General features: G+C 28.3%; 1 protein-coding gene across 1 annotated transcript in view; it reads right to left on the bottom strand.

The window, feature by feature from the left end:
- Positions 1-14,041, bottom strand: part of LOC108687152 (pyroglutamylated RFamide peptide receptor-like) — a 62,405-nt gene extending 48,364 nt beyond the window's left edge. Inside the window, 2 exon segments of the mRNA XM_018192774.1 lie at positions 10,958-11,085; positions 13,840-14,041. Of these exon segments, the coding sequence (XP_018048263.1) occupies positions 10,958-11,085; positions 13,840-14,041 (330 nt within the window).
- Between the last annotated feature and the right edge of the window lie 2,781 nt (positions 14,042-16,822).

Raw genomic sequence — 16,822 nt, 5'->3', positions numbered from 1 at the left:
TAAAATTTTATAATATTTTTTTAATATTAAAGTAAACATTTTTTTTATATTAAAGTAAAAATTTTTAATATATAATATTAAAAAATATTTTTTAATTTACAAGAGTTTTTAGAAGATAATTAATTTTTCGAAGATCAAAATTCTTCAAAGTTGAACATAGACTGAGTATCTATTACATTCTTAATTATCAAGATATTAATATTAGGATATTTGCTAGATAAGAAGAAGCTAGAGCCCTAAACTTCTCAAACAATCTATCAACGGCGAATAGGTGATTTCCGGAGTATCACATATATCATAGCGAAGGTATCGGGGTTAAGTGCGAGCAATCATCCAATAAATTTAAATGTTAAGAATCGCGTTTCATTGGTAGAGGTGCTCGACTCGGTAAAATATTATAGCAAGTCTAAGTAGACCAGATGTTGGACATAAACAATGGTACTTCATGATTATGTTATCTAAACAAACGCTATATGTAATCCAATTATACAAACGAAAAAGAACAGTTGCCATACTATTTTATTGCGCATTTATATCAACATTTAGATTTCATTGAAATCTGAAAGATGTCCAAAATAATAACATCCTTAGCAATTTTAAAAGTTTAATTGTGACACATTCTAAAAAAATTATGTGATACCTATATTAATTTACAGACATAAAATTGAATAGCATTGTCTTCAAAACGTTAAAACATTAACGTTATATTATAACATGTTGCTAAACATGTTATAATATAACGTTAAAATATTATACATAATATTAAAATTTCATAGCTTCCAAAACTTTCAAGTTTTCATATTTTCTTTTAAACTATTGAATCAACTATATGCAAATAATAATTTAAAAAATTTTCATTTAGTCCTGACTTTTAATATTTCAAGTGACTTAAAATTTCCATTATATTTACAAATGACTTAATGTGATCAGAATTTATCCCTTACCATTATCTTAAAAATAAGTTTGTACCCAAATGTATTCTTATGATTTTGATTATCCAATCAACCTAACATTAATCTTCCTCATAATTGAATTTTAGCAAGAAGTTTCCAATGGGAGGAGAAAGATTAAAGATATACGGAAGAGGGTCAAAGGGAAAACAACGAGCTGCCGTTGACGTACCGGGAAAATGGCCGGAAGGTAAAACTAAACCAAAATTGATGATTCCACGACGGAACGTCAATCTTCGTTATATCACGCCTCTATGCCAGGACCATATCTCTTTTATCGAGAGCTTACGTAAAAGTAATGTAGAAAAGTTAAATCTTTTCCTCTTGCGCAAGCACAAAAGTAAAATAAGAATTTAACTGTAGATATCAAACATACCACCATATGTCGCTCTATCACTTTTTTCCCAGCAAATTCTCACTTCCATTCGATGACTCAACTAAGAATTAAAAAACAAACGAAGCTGTAATAAAATTTGGCTCGAAAAAATTTAAAATTTACATGCATACAACGTGCTCACGATTTTATATACGTACAAAATTGACGCATACATATATATATCACATTCCATATATATATATACATTATTTTTCACTGTGTTTTCGACATGTTTTCCATTAAAAAAGACCTTGCTGTGGAAGATATACATATATATATATATATATGGCTTTCCTTTATTTTTATTTTCTGAACACGTAGATGCGCAAGAAAACATCTTTTACTTTATCAAAGCAGATTGGCCCAGAGAATCATATTAGGCGTGGGAAAAAGTTCGTGACGTTAGATGTAACGGGAAAAACACCATGAATTTTTTCCCATATCTAATACTTACAATACATTTTTTTACCCTTTAGTATTGCTTAGCCAGGAACCAAGGAACAAGTATCAAACTCGTATAGAATTTTGAGAAAGTAAATTTATGTCTTCATATTTTAAGACTAAAGTATGCGATATTGAATAATCAAAATCATAAGAATACATTTGGGAACAAATTTAATTTTAAGATAATGGTAAGGGATAGACTCTCTGACCACTAAGTCATTTGCAAATATAATGGAAATTTTAGATCACTCGAAATATTAAAAACTAGGACTGGATGAAAATTTTTAAAATTATTTGCATATATATATCTAACAATGAAAGAAAATTGAAAAGTATCAAATCATGTGCCATTAATTTCTAGAAGTGTCTTCAAACGATATGGCCAATGTGTCAAATATTGTACACACACAAATACATGATTGACATAATTATATATGAATGTAGACCAATTTAGTGAATGTGTGCAGTTGGCTTATGTTGGTCGTCTGGAGGCACTTTAAGATTAAATGTGAGATTTATTTTGACCAAAGTATTTAGTGATAATTTACAATTAATAAAACAAATAATTGTTATAATGATAGATAAAACATCAAATTCTCGTCAAATAGCCTCTCTGACAGCATTATATATTCGTTAAACTATTATATCATACGTATTTATGTATATTATTTCATTTATCTTTACTAATAAAATTGGAAAACTTTGGAAATATACAATTTGCGTATCCCACTTTTCTCGTTCAGTTTCATATTTCGCGCAACAACTTATATTTAAGCCCGATTGCTACAGTTGATTAATGGCAACTCTTGATAACTCAATTTATTAGTATTGCAAATAGAGAAACTGCAATCTAAAAGAAACTACGGAATAGTTAACCCAAGGTTAATTAACTAGAATTGTAGACGCAGATTGATTTTAAAGGTTATGAGCGAAGCAATACGAGTTTCCCGATTTCGCGTTCCAACGACCGCTCGTTTCGTTTTATTTCTCGCCAATAATGAGGACAATCGTTCCACGCATAGAAAAAGCCGCGACATATCAATGTATACGCGTAAGTATAATATTTATGCAAATGACAAATGATTAACAATGAAATTGCAGAACCCAACAAATTTATCTTCTCGCCGAGACATCCTTTTTGCGAGACATCTCAAGATACAGTCCGCGAGTTTTCTTCTCTCGCAAATTAATCACTCTCACAATCAGAAAATCATAAATTACATGCGATATAAAATAGATTGGCCTTATTAGGTTGGCTGAAAGTATTTAGCATAATTACGCCAAAAATTTATAGAATACGTGATGAATATTTTATCTTCATATTTTTTAATTGAATATATGTAAATGAGTTGAGAGATAACAATTAATTATTTGAATATAATGCATAATAATTACGTTTCAAAATAGAATTTCATTCGAAAATTTCTAAAAAAACGTTTTTAAAATGTTTTTCTATAAAAAAAAAGATTTTTATTTATTAATATTAGAACACAGGCTTGATTATATAAATAAATCAATTAAGTACGAGAAACGCTAGTTATGATCAAAGTTAGATATTGGAATAATTTATTACATACATTTATGCATATGAATAATTTATTACATACATCTATGCATATGTTAAATAATTTTTATTTCAAACTGATTTGGGGAGGGAAATATTATTATTTCAGTTTGATGCTCCAGATCGAGAATCATCAACACGAAATCATATATTATCAAATACAATTGCTTAAATATATAAATGTATATATAAATGTATTCTAACTTCTTATTACTTAATTGATTTTTACTTGTATGATAAGTTTTTTCTTATTAACTAAACAATATGCATGTAGAAGTAAAAATTTCATTTTTGCTTCATTTTTCTAAATAATTAATTCTTTGTCTTAAATTATATTTTTATTTCCTTCATTTGCAATTTAGGTCATTTTGCTCAGCTCAAGTTCAGCTTTTTCATTCTAGTTTTTGAAAAAATGTAAAAAAATTCTAGATACTTATTTAATTACTTATTAATTCTATATTACATTACCAACAGTTTTTAACTCAATATTTAATAAAAATTAAAATTTAAACAAAAATGAGGAAATTTGCGAGCGAAAGGGAGATTCTGCTTGTGTGCAAAAAAAAGTTCGATTGCAGATAGAGAGTTAAATAAGACCAACCAATTTTTATGTACAAATAGTCTATTTAAATTTGCTCTGCTTTCTTGAAAAAGTTTAAAAATAGAAGTATCCTATCTCTTCTCTCATGTATCATATTTCCTCTCTTTACACGCGCGTGCACAGATTATATTATCGGAGATGATTACGTGCACGAGCGCAAAATCGCTGCCTGTCTATCACAATTTCATTGAACTTGGTAGATAAGATCGACAAGTTAATGGGCGATGAGGATCAAAGACGGGAAGCTTATAAAGAGTAAATGGGAAAACGAGAGCACGGCGTAAGATAAACAAATAACAATGCTTCCATGTACACACTGCGAAGCCGTTTTTCGAGTGATTACATAATTTTGGAATCCGATAGGATTCTATTTTCATTTGAATAAGAATTTGCGAATCTCTCATTTACAAAGTACTAGAAATGATAGTCTTCGAAAAAACAAACACTATAAGTAAAGTCATAAAATGCAAAATGACATAAAGTTGATTTTTAACTACCTAGTTACTTTTAATAAACTACAACGACCGAAATAATTTATGTTTTTATAATCAAAAATAAAAAATGTACAAGATAGTACAATTTTACATTTGGCGTTAGGAATCATCAATTTCATAAACAATAAATATTTTAAAGCATTTTCATAAAATACTTATAAATTTGAGATTCTATTAAATATTTTTTTTTATTGTATAATATCATTATTATTATATTTTAATATTAGCTACTTTTATATAAAAAGCTAAAATTATTTTAAAAAGTATCTCAGCAAATAGGACAATTAATAGAATCAAATTTATAAAGGCATTCTTTCATTTTTGTTTGAAACAGCGAGCGAGAAAATTTTTTCGTTATTTGATAAGAAAAAATAACTTCTAACATTTATTAAATGTGCTTATCAACGATTATACAGCATTCGATTTTGATATTCATTATTATACACATTTTCTGCTCAGTATATTAGACCGTTAATTTTATTCAAAGTAAGCAATATAAATTATTCCATGCCAATGCAGGGGAAATTAGTAAGGTTAGCCAATTCGTGCATATATTAATAATAATAATAGCGGTAGCTGTAACAATGAAATTGCAGTTATTTTATTACGTTCATAAAGTGATTAAAACAATAAAAAATCTATCACACATTGATATGTTTTTGCATTAAATACTAATATGATGCAGTGACCGTATAATACATTAGACCGCTATAATAATTTACTGCTGATGCAGGAAGATATGTGGCAATAACTGCTCATTAGCATGTCGACTTCTACTTAATTAATTTTATCGTAATTGTCGGAACAAAATTTAATCTCATCGAGTTGCATTTTCATCAGCGTTCTTATTCATTTATTACAGCTATAATATAAAATAATGATATTTCGTTACAAAGTCTCTTTCTAGTATAAATATTATTTGTATAGTTTATCGCGCAATTTTAAGAAAAGATTATATATAATTAAAAAACAACCAATTTTTATTGTTTTTCTGCTGTATAATGTATAATGTAAAATATTTAAGAAATTGTATTACTTATTTTGAAATTATAAAGGACGTAACATCATAAATAATAATAAATATTCTGTAGATTATTTAAATTCAAAATTCCGATATAAAAATGTCGAGATCTCAAAAGCTTTCGAGTTATAAACATTTCTTTTATTAGGTAATGAAATATTAAAATCTGATGTTTTTCTTTGCTTTATTTCAAATAATACAAAATTAAATTATAAATAAATATGTAAGTAGATATGAAAAATTAAACACAGTAAGAATAAATAAAATTAACAATCATTAATTTTTTTATTGAAAAAGTTTCTTATTTAATAAATTGATTGTAACGTGTGATTATAAATTACGTGCTAAAATATTTTCCATTCTTCTTTTATTTATCTGACGTGCATAATATAAATATATATTAAATTTATAAAATTTCATACATAAAATTATTAAAATATTATGTCTTCATAATATTTTACATTTCCAATAAATCTTATTCTGTAGAAGCACTCACCAAAAATGATACGCAGCAGAGTTATAACACTACGTTAATCTATAAAATATAAATACATCCGGATTACAGTAATATTCAAAATAAGATTTCGAAGGAGCATTGTGCAGTGCACAAATCTTTTACTTTTAAATAAAAGATTAAATTTAAATTAGCTCTTGAAATATTAACAATAAATAACATAAAATAAAAAATGGGCAATTAAGAACCTTAACGCGGTAATTGGTGCGCAAATCATATACAATATATTTTGATTGTATCTACTGATCTACATAAAATAAAAAACTGAACGTTTCGGTTATATTCAAGCCATCTTCAGCAGTCATAGTTCCCCAATCATAGAAAAAATTGTTCACATTCAATGTTCGCAGTGTAATAACAATACGTGTGCAATAAGTAAGTCTCAACAGATTGTCCAGAGTGTAAATAACCATTAATTAGTTGAGTGCGCTTTTAAGAAATTATTTAATTTTATCTGTTTTGTGAGTTTAACTTATTATAATATTGTGCAGTTATGGGTTGCAGTAGATAAGTCTCTTTATAGTTTTTGTTATCTTTTTTTTTCCAGTAACATTCTTTTTAATGATTATGTTTGATTTAGCTTGCACTTAGCTAATCAACTAATTGACGGTTACTTACACTCCGGACATGGGAATCTGTTGAGATCTTATTTATTACACACGCTGCACTTATTGCTATTACACTGCGAACATTCGAATGTGAACAATTTTTTCTATGATTAGGGACTGCTGAAAATGGCTTGAATACAGTCGAAATGTTTAGTTTTTTATTTTATGTAATAGATCAGTAGACACAATCAAAATATTTGTATATGATTTGCGCACCAATTATCACGTATTAAGGCTCTTAATTACCCATTTTTTATTTTATGTTACTTTTATTTTTTATAATTTATAAACCAATTAATTTCTTAGCATAATCTTTTTTCTTTTTACAATTCAAAAAAGTATAAATTTCTACAAAATTCTACAAATAAAAATTCTTTTCTCCTCATATATAAAATATCAAAATAAATGACTCAAATAAATTATTTGCGCAAATAACAAATAATTGACAAATTCAACAGACAAGCAAAAAAGACAAATTTTTATTTAAAGTTAAAACTTCGCAAATTCGGTTGGACGCATTGAAGTGCGTATTAAAACCGTTGCACTGTTAATTTTAATCTGAGTATAAAAGTAAAATGTATAAATATTTCGAATTATAAAGTACATATTTTATTTTACAACACAATGAAGTATGTTGGGAACTTCACGGGTTAATCGCTTTTTGATATATTTATATTAAACGCACATCTTTACGTCAATTTGTGCGCGACAGTTTTAATGCGCATTGATAAGGGACTTATCACAATTGTCCGGAACAGAATCGATTCTTCTTTCTTGAAGTATATTATTAAACACAAAAATCTAGAGATATGTATTTTTTTATATCGATCCAATCTCAGATTTTCTGGATAGTTCCTTGTGACAAGTTCTTTATAAGTACATTGAATTCGTTATTACTATTGATATTACTTACTCTATGCTTGCTCCGCTGACGTCCGATGTCTCTTAAACCTCCTCCTCTCAGATTTATTCACCACACTTATTTTTTTCTGCTCTTCTCTTCTCTCTTCTCACATAACACTCACTCACGAAAACTTACGATTAATTACGATCACATACTGATTACAGTAATTATTCAAATATAACTTTAGGCGAAATATTTCTCATTCCTGATGTTATAACTGCATGCGACACACATTTAATTACTTTCCAATGCAAGACTAATCCAATCAGAACAGATTCGAATCTATATTAAATCCATGTACTTTACGTGAATAAAAATTCATTGAAATAATATCTACATAAATATAATGTGACATGAGTCGAGATGTCAACAAAATATTAAAATTTCAACTTGAATTGCAATGAATGAAGAAAATCAATATGAGTTTATTCACATGAATTTCATATTATTATCTTCTAGTTTTATCCTCGTTAAATTTTATCAGTAATTCTATGTGGATTATATGTATTAAAATCTAGGAAGTATCTATGCAGTATTCAAAAATATGTAACAGTATCTACATAGAATTCATATTAAAATTTTAAGGAAAATTTATTACAACGAAGTCGCAACGTTATGTTTATGAATATCACATCAATGAATTTTTGTCCACGTAATTCATAAAATACGTAAAACACTCGTTATTATCGAGAACGCGAGAAATGTACAATCGTGAAAATCTACGAGCCACTCGATAATCACGACTGTTTAGCAAATCATCAAAGAATGAATAAATATGTGGCTCTTTTATATAAAATATCAAGCTACTTTCAATAAAAGCGCGCCACGTAACCGTCAATTGTTACGAGATTTTCTATGAAATATTACTCGTGAAATTGCTGATATGAAACGTTATTTTCTACGTATTTTTCCTATTTAATTATGTGTAAACGATCAACATATCGCGAGCCCTCTATTGCTCGAATTACGTGGAAAGCGATTCACGTATTATTCCGCGCTCTCAATTCGTATACATCAAACAATTTTGCGAATTTTATTATTGTGATTTGATAAAACAAATTTTAATATTATGATTTGGAAGAATCTAAATCACAATAATATCAGTATCCAAATATCATTACAAAGAAAGAATCTTTGATTATGAATATCCGCGAAAGATCCAAACTAATGTACCTAATTATCGTCAAAAAAAACTAGATTCGCTCGCGAATAAGTATTACAAAGTAGTAATTTGAGATAACTTTCCACTTTTTATCACCTCGATTTCTGTCGAATAAATCGCGCAAAATATTAACACATTAATAACCAATCTCGACAAGCTTATGAATTGAGAATCGTGAGGGTCGAGAAGTCGTGCGAGAACAACTAATAATAATTCCGGAAGGGAATGAGATGTCTTCGGCGTCTTATCATTCTAAAGTTGGAAAGAGATGAAAAATAAGTTGTATCTCGATTAAAAAGTTGATCGCAAATTGTGAAACCCAGACTTAATTAAGAGCCTATTCTGTTATTCTTGACTGTAACTGTGTGTGTTGCGCATCTTTTTTACTATGTACGAAACCTCCGCGACGACATTGCATAACATTATTTGCGAAAAAAATTAAGTCAGGTTTTAATTTTTTTTTTCGATTTTAATATAAAGTCCACTGCACCACTTCTTAATTTTGCATCTACTTTAATCCCGTAAAAGGATTTTTTATTCCGTTCAATCCATTTGGAGATTTTTATACGACTGTAATATCGATAATTAGGTCACTTTAGCATCCTCTTAAGAGTTACAGAAGGCTCTTTAGTATTTGCCAGAATTATTTATTTCAACGAGCAGTGAAAGATACGCGGAGCTCATGCCGCTACTTATTCGGTCGAGTTTCTATGGTTGGCTGAATGATAGCGCGTCGACCTTGTATGATTATACGTAGCGCGGGGCGGGCACGTGTTATGGTTATGGCATTCCAGCCTTGTTTACGCATCGCTGTATGCCGTTAAGGGACAAACGTAATTGCTTTAATTTGAATATTTCCATAAAATATTCAATGTATCGAATTCTATAAAATATTCAGGGTATTATGGAATATTTCGTGTACGCGAAATATCCAGATTCTCACGTTTCAGACTAGACAAAAGAATTATTGTCGATTTGCTTTTTGTTTGTCACATATAATTTATATAATTTGATACGTTATTTTTATATAATATCGGTTATACGTAATATTATCCAGTCTTTTTTTTATTGAGAATTTATGGATGATTGATTAATTATGTCATATTTCAATAAATATTAAAATATTAAATCTTATTTGTTATTAAATTTATTTTTTGTTTTAATTAAATAAATATTTTACGTAAATGAATTTTTTTTGCTATTATTTCTCTTTTTAAATGCTTATGTTTCGAGAGGAAATCGATAGATTAAGAATTGTGATTTTAAATTTTAACAAACTAAATTAAAAGATTAAATTGCTCTGCGAAAATTGTGTGTAATTAAGCGTAACTGTTTAAATTTTCAATATATAGAAATTGTAAAAATTAAATCTTATTATTAGTACTTAATATTTATACAATATCTAAACATATAATATTTAAAAATATAAAAAATATAAATATAAATATAAAAAACCAAAAGACAAAAATCAGCGATAATAAAATTATTATTATCTGCATTATTGAAAATCAATAATGTGATCAACAATGCAATTGTCTTAACTCGAAACCTATTATGTACCTCGACATTTTGTCATTATAGAATTTAATTAATTTCTCAATAACTTTAATACTTTTCATTGAAATACTGTAAAATACAGTTATATAGTCGCGGTTATATTTCTTTCTACATCCCGTGCAGATATAAAACAACAGTAAACGAAAAATACGTACAGAGGCAGTAAATAGAAAGACAAATAATAGCTGACAGTGAACTAGTCGCTGACATAAATCGAGATTTAAACGCGATAAATTAATGTAGACAAGAATATGAGATGCAAATAAGCCATTACGAGCGATTATATACATACAAAAATTGTATGTGTTCATTACCGTGATGAGTCTGATCGAGCAAGAAAGCGTGAACAAACACGAATGAAAACAAGATTTAATGACCACCTGATAATACGATTTGTATTTATAAAAGCAAATTGTTCATTCATATTCGTTTTTGTTCGTTCACTTGATCTGAATTCGATTTAATTCCTAATAACTATATTTGTTACCCTATCCATATTTGTTATCGTAACTTCCGTAAAAATAAACATATTTCAATTAATTTTTTTTCAATGGATGGAGAATTGATTAAAAAATAAGTCCATGTGTAAAAGTTAATAAAATTAAAGAGCTCTGAGATACATAGGATTAAAGAAAAAGAAAAGTTTAAAAACACGAAAAATTATCTCCATTTAGCAAATTGCACTGGGGCTTCTGGGATCCCAATGACGTGTATAACTAGAGTTAAGAAGTGTATATATAAGTGTGTATTTATATTACTTACTTTCACGGGTATGCAGAATATAATTAACAGAAGATCAGCTGTAGCCAGACCGCCCAAGAAAACGTTCGTTGGTGTCGCCGGCAATGGCCTGAGTCGACAAAGAGTTGAAGCAATGATAATGACGTTACCTGAAAAAAATTACAATTCCTTGACCGTAAAGAACCAACGATATTGTTAGAGATTCCAAGAACTTCCGAAGGAGAAGACAGAATATTTTAAAATGAAATTAAAGAACTGAAGTTCTTAATAATTTTTCCTGGCTAATGTAAAATCAAGTAATATTGCGATTGCGTTCAATAATTTATATTTGTCGATACATTTAATATCGTAGATGAGCATTATTTTGTAATTATTTCTTGCGGATAATTACAAAGTCGTTTACGATGGTGATGTTGTGAAAGTTAATTACTACGGGAAATAATCGAGTTTAAATAAATTATTTTCCGGGATCGATTTTATGCGTATGTATAATTGTATAACAAGCTTTATCTTATATCGCATCGTCAAAAAAATATTTATATATATTTGCACCGAGTGTATTATTTAACGATCTATTTAGTGGAAAGAAATGTTGATGTTATGATTAATTGATTACGTTGAGACAAATTCATTGTCAAAATCTGTCTCTCTCTCTTCTTGTTTCTAAATTATAATAACATAATTACCGAAAATCGAAGCATGTCTGCCAATTGACCGCGTTTTATGAATTCCGGCTTCAAATCCCACACTTCAAATCCCGATTGTTGTTAACAATTATTAATAGCCATACGTCAAACGAAACAATTGCCGCGCTTTGGGAAAAATACAGGAAACTGTGTTCGGTCGTACGAATTGATGAAGAGTGATTCGAGATCCCTACAATCATTTGTATTCGAAATGACTCGTATTATACTAGTAACTTGTACGATAACACGACGCCATATAATTAAGAGCATATTAGGCTCTGCTGCACTTTGCAAAGAGACGTTTGCTGTGGTTTCCATGCGAGAAATAGGATTTGTCGTTAGCAAATATTCTATTCACTACACCGTGCCTAATTCGCCTGTTTAAGACGAATTACGAGTATTACTTCGCTTCTATTTACCATCCAATTAGCGATTTTGCGGAACTGGAATGTCTCACCAGCCACATGCGATGATTTTTTTTTCCTTTCGTAATATATTCCATGATGAAAAATAAGGCAACTATTCTGTAATTCTCACTGTAATTCTTCCGCCACACGAATGTGATTTAATGTAAAGCATAGCATGTTACGTTGTTTATATAGTAAATCACGAGCGGGAGAGTAAAATCTGTTCTCTAATTCTGTTTCTCTGTTGTTAATATAAGCTATGTCTTACGTTTCAACAATTATTTTCTTTTTAGACATGTCGCGTAATTAACGATTCTGCAAATATTTCTTTCACGATTCTTTTATTGATCAAAACGAAAAAAATTTATTGATTCAAACGCTCTCTTTTTAGAATAAAAACAATTTAATAAGGATGCCATAATAAATAAATTTAATAGCAATAATTGATTCATAATAATTAAAGTTTCAATATGTTTCAAAATTATTATTAAATTCACTAATTAATATTTTAACTCCAATTTTGACTCTAAAAGAATAAATTAATAATTGTAATACACACGTCATTGAAACGTATTTATAACAAATTTTTTAGTATTTCATTAACACGCAAAAAAAATATTTTGCTGCTCCAGCTAGAATTATTGCTGTTTTTTGTATCTGATAGAAAATTATGTATCATACACATAGAATTTATAACACAAATCTAAATTCTATCTTTGCCATCTATATGATTAGATGCAATGCATATCCAATATCGTAGAACTTGTTAGAAATTTGTCTATTTTATCTAATTTTTCATACTTAGAATTTTCATTATAACTAATCACTTTTTTGAGTAAAAACTTTTTTCAAAATTTTAATACTTAAATTAATTACGTTAAATTATTTAATTATCATAAAATTTCATTTGGATTCATTTATTATTAGTATCAATAGTTTGGAAATTATTTGATTTATTGAGATTCTGAAACTAATTACACCGGTAAAACTTTAGAGATAAATTAAATTAAATAAAATTGTTAGAAAGTATGTCAAAATAGTTTGTTAAAATAGAGATTTAAACGAAGCCGCAGTATGTTCGAATCTTTACTGTACAGTAGAAATTAATCTACGCTTTGAAAATAAACGGCTTTCGCTGTGTTAAAGTTATAGAATTCATAATACAGTACAATTCTGTGTACATACCACCCTAAATTACATTATATATCGAATAAACGCAACAAGAAGCTATATCATATTAATATTCATGTAACATTAATATTCATCAAGCAGTTAAATACTTCATAAAACATGGTTGAACTTACAATTACTTCGTATGATTAGTTATGTCGATTAATTTAGGAAAATAGTCACGTAAAATAGATTTTACAAAGACAAGTCAATAAATTAAACATAATTTTCTGATGTCAAATTAAAAATGATAAATAATTATGTAAAAATCTAATGTAAAAGAACAATAAGAATTAAGAGAAAAATTTAGAATATATCTATTTTAAGATTTTTTAAAATCATTATTTCTTTACAAGTAAAAACATTACTTCTTTAAAACAGAAAAATATATATCTATATACATCTGTATATTTCACACGCATATTGTCCAATTTATTTCAAACATTCTTGTCAACTTTTAATAATTTTAATGAATACTATAAACTTCGGTTACGATACATTGATCGATTCTGTGTAAAATGTGTTTTGATTAAAAATATGTTTGTATAAAATTGTTGTTGATTAAAAATATTTGTATAAACGTATCTATTTGATTTATTGACTTATGGTATACATATACAAAAGAAAATATTAAACTTACCGATTAATCCGAGAAAGAACGTCAAAGTGTAGACGACCAAAACAGGAGCCAATTCCGCCCATTCAAAGTGATTGAAGGAATCGTTGATATCGTAATCAGGAAAATCCGTCACGTTGGTGCTGTTCGATTGAACGTCGTCCACCAACTCGTCAATGGCCGACATCACAGTGAGATTATCGAGGACCATTTTTATCGAAATCATGTATCGTTACTTCTAAACATGTGTTATTGCCACGCGGCTTCATATCTTACTAGGATTGCCATCATTTTTAAAGACAATAGACACGATGTGTACGTAATTAAGAAAAAGAAGACGTGTAAAAGGATTTATTTTTATTTGACGTTTATCGTCGTTTTTTGCACATTTCTATGTAAATTTGGATTTGATGTTTTCGAAGGCTATTTAAACGTAGTTATATAACAGTTATACACGGAGATGTTAGACTCAACGAGAAATAGGACACATGGCAACCCTAAGTTTTACACACGACAAGCTTTCATGGAGCATTCTGCTAATTCCGGTACTGTCCAGGTGTGCACACAAATTGAGTTTCCTTGTTTTCATTCTAGCGCGATTCGTCGTCGCTGAAAAAAGCAAAAAAAAAACTATCAGCTCGCAATGAGTGCAATATTTTATTTAAATGAAATGAAATATGTTCGTATAAATTGTCATAAATTGATAAGCGTATTTTATCTATCAATATAATTCATCATAAAATAAAAATAATCCATTTTATTATTTGAAATATTTATTATAAACTCAGGAAATAAAGAATATTAAATCTATCAAAAAATAGACATGTGAAAAAATATTCTATATAATTATTGAAAAATTGAAAAAGGAATTAATTAGAGAATATTGAGAGAAATATATAAAAAGCAAAATTTCTTTTGTTTAATTTTCGAGAATAGGAAAATCTTAAGAGAATGAATTTGACGTAAATGTCTAATTGTATAATGCTATAATTGTTACAATTTAATGCAGGTCGCATTCATAAGTTCTAAAGGAAGCTTTGCGCCAGAGATACTTTATATTCTGAGAAGAAGGGCGCTATCCACAAAGATCAGCGGCAATTGTGTTCCCAGAAATTATTCGTTCTATCGACGCAGTGTTATCTATCACAAACGATCTCTTTAATGAAACATCAGCTTTAGCTTGACATATACGGGAACTAAAAGCCTAACAGCTCTACCTTAGAGTAGTTCTACAGTAAAATGTCGAAAATTTGTGGTTGTCTCATCAAGCCCACCCAAAATCACAAATATTTATATAATTTGGATAAAATATCAAAACTTATATGTATGTGTATATTTTAATATGAAATAGTATGAAATAGAAAATATTTTAATGTGCAAATTAATGAAAAAAAGAAGTTGATTTCTTGTACAATTTGTTCGTGTAAAAATTCGATATCTCATAATTTCAACATTAAATATCTTTCCAAAATGACCGATAATGTATTACTTTTTTGTACCATTACATCGTAATTTCTTTAACTATCATAATCTCGTTTTTTAGAGAATCTATGATAATATTTATATGCGATTAATTAAAGAAGACTTCTTTTAGACTTTTATCACTAAATTATATGTTAAAAGTTATTATATTTTCAATATTTTTTCTCTCTTATTTCATCGATAACCTATCCTTTGCACACGTCAAATTCGGTACAATTCGGTTCAATTTCATTATATTAAAAAATTAAAATTTCTATGATAACTCGATTTACTGTAGAACCACTTTAAATTGTAAACGTGTCGCGTTTCGCACGCAGGCGAACTAACAATCATTTTCCGATCAATAATCGACATATGTCATTCGTCATAATGCAGCGAGATGCAGCCACTAAAACGCGTCACATATGATTTATGCGCATAAATTTTCCGAGACAGAAACGCGTATCCACCACATTAACATCGAAAGTACACTTCGAGGAAAAGAAATTTATTCTGCAGACAGTGAAATAAATAAAATCGAAGTTGAGAGAACTAAAAACATTTAGATCTAATGTCACTAATGTCATTTATCTTGAAATCGCTATTAGCACTTAGTTTCGGTTTCCTTTTGGATCTTGAATTCAGTAAATGTAACAATCCAACAAACAATTTTCAATCTTACACTCATAGAATAATTCACATCGAAAGAAAGAGTTTTTAATTACAAATTATTTGAAGAAAATTTCAATAATTTCTCCAGCCATCGAAATTCCAAGCGTTTAATTAACTCTAATTGAGCTGTTTTATTTTATACCTTTTCTATATGATCTTTATATATTATAATTAAAAATAATTAAAAATTTAAAAGCAAAATTTCGTAAGTAAGATAGAAATCAAGCCTTCCCAGATAATATGCATGTCGCATAAGATATCTAAAAGACGGCTTTTAAACATAAAACACGTCTAAAAGACCTCTTTTAGAGATATCTTATACAAGATATACCATATATAAACTATATTATCTGAGCTATACTTTTAACATATAAAATACCGAAATTTTGCTTACTCTACTTACACGTATGTACATACGTGCACGCGCAAAACCTGAGGTAATAAGATTGATTACTGGAATAAGATTGATTACTAAAGTACTGTGAAATGACGCTTCAATAAATGCCTCTCGTATTTCATTTAACAGAGACCGCATCTCGAGTCGAATCCTTTAAATAGAATAGTTCGCATGCTTTAAATACAGCTTTGTAATAAACATTTACGTCAGGAAAACCACGCAATTTACGCAATTTTCTGACACAAATGTTTCCAATTCATTGCAGTTCGACATTGTGCATCGAGCCCCGCTTGTAGATCATTTATTCAAACGCGATCGAATCGTGTCGCGATCGCTGGATATTGAATGCTAATGCATTCCATGACGATGCGTCCATTTTTGAAATTGCATCATATTCGTTCATAATACTAAATAATATTTTATATCGCATATTATACGAATTTTTGCATTCGCATTCAATATTTTATACGTATAATA

This window comes from Atta colombica, unplaced genomic scaffold (genome assembly GCF_001594045.1).
Source record: "Atta colombica isolate Treedump-2 unplaced genomic scaffold, Acol1.0 scaffold200, whole genome shotgun sequence".
In the NCBI taxonomy this organism is placed as follows: domain Eukaryota; kingdom Metazoa; phylum Arthropoda; class Insecta; order Hymenoptera; family Formicidae; genus Atta; species Atta colombica.
This window is presented reverse-complemented; position numbering and strand designations above follow the sequence as displayed.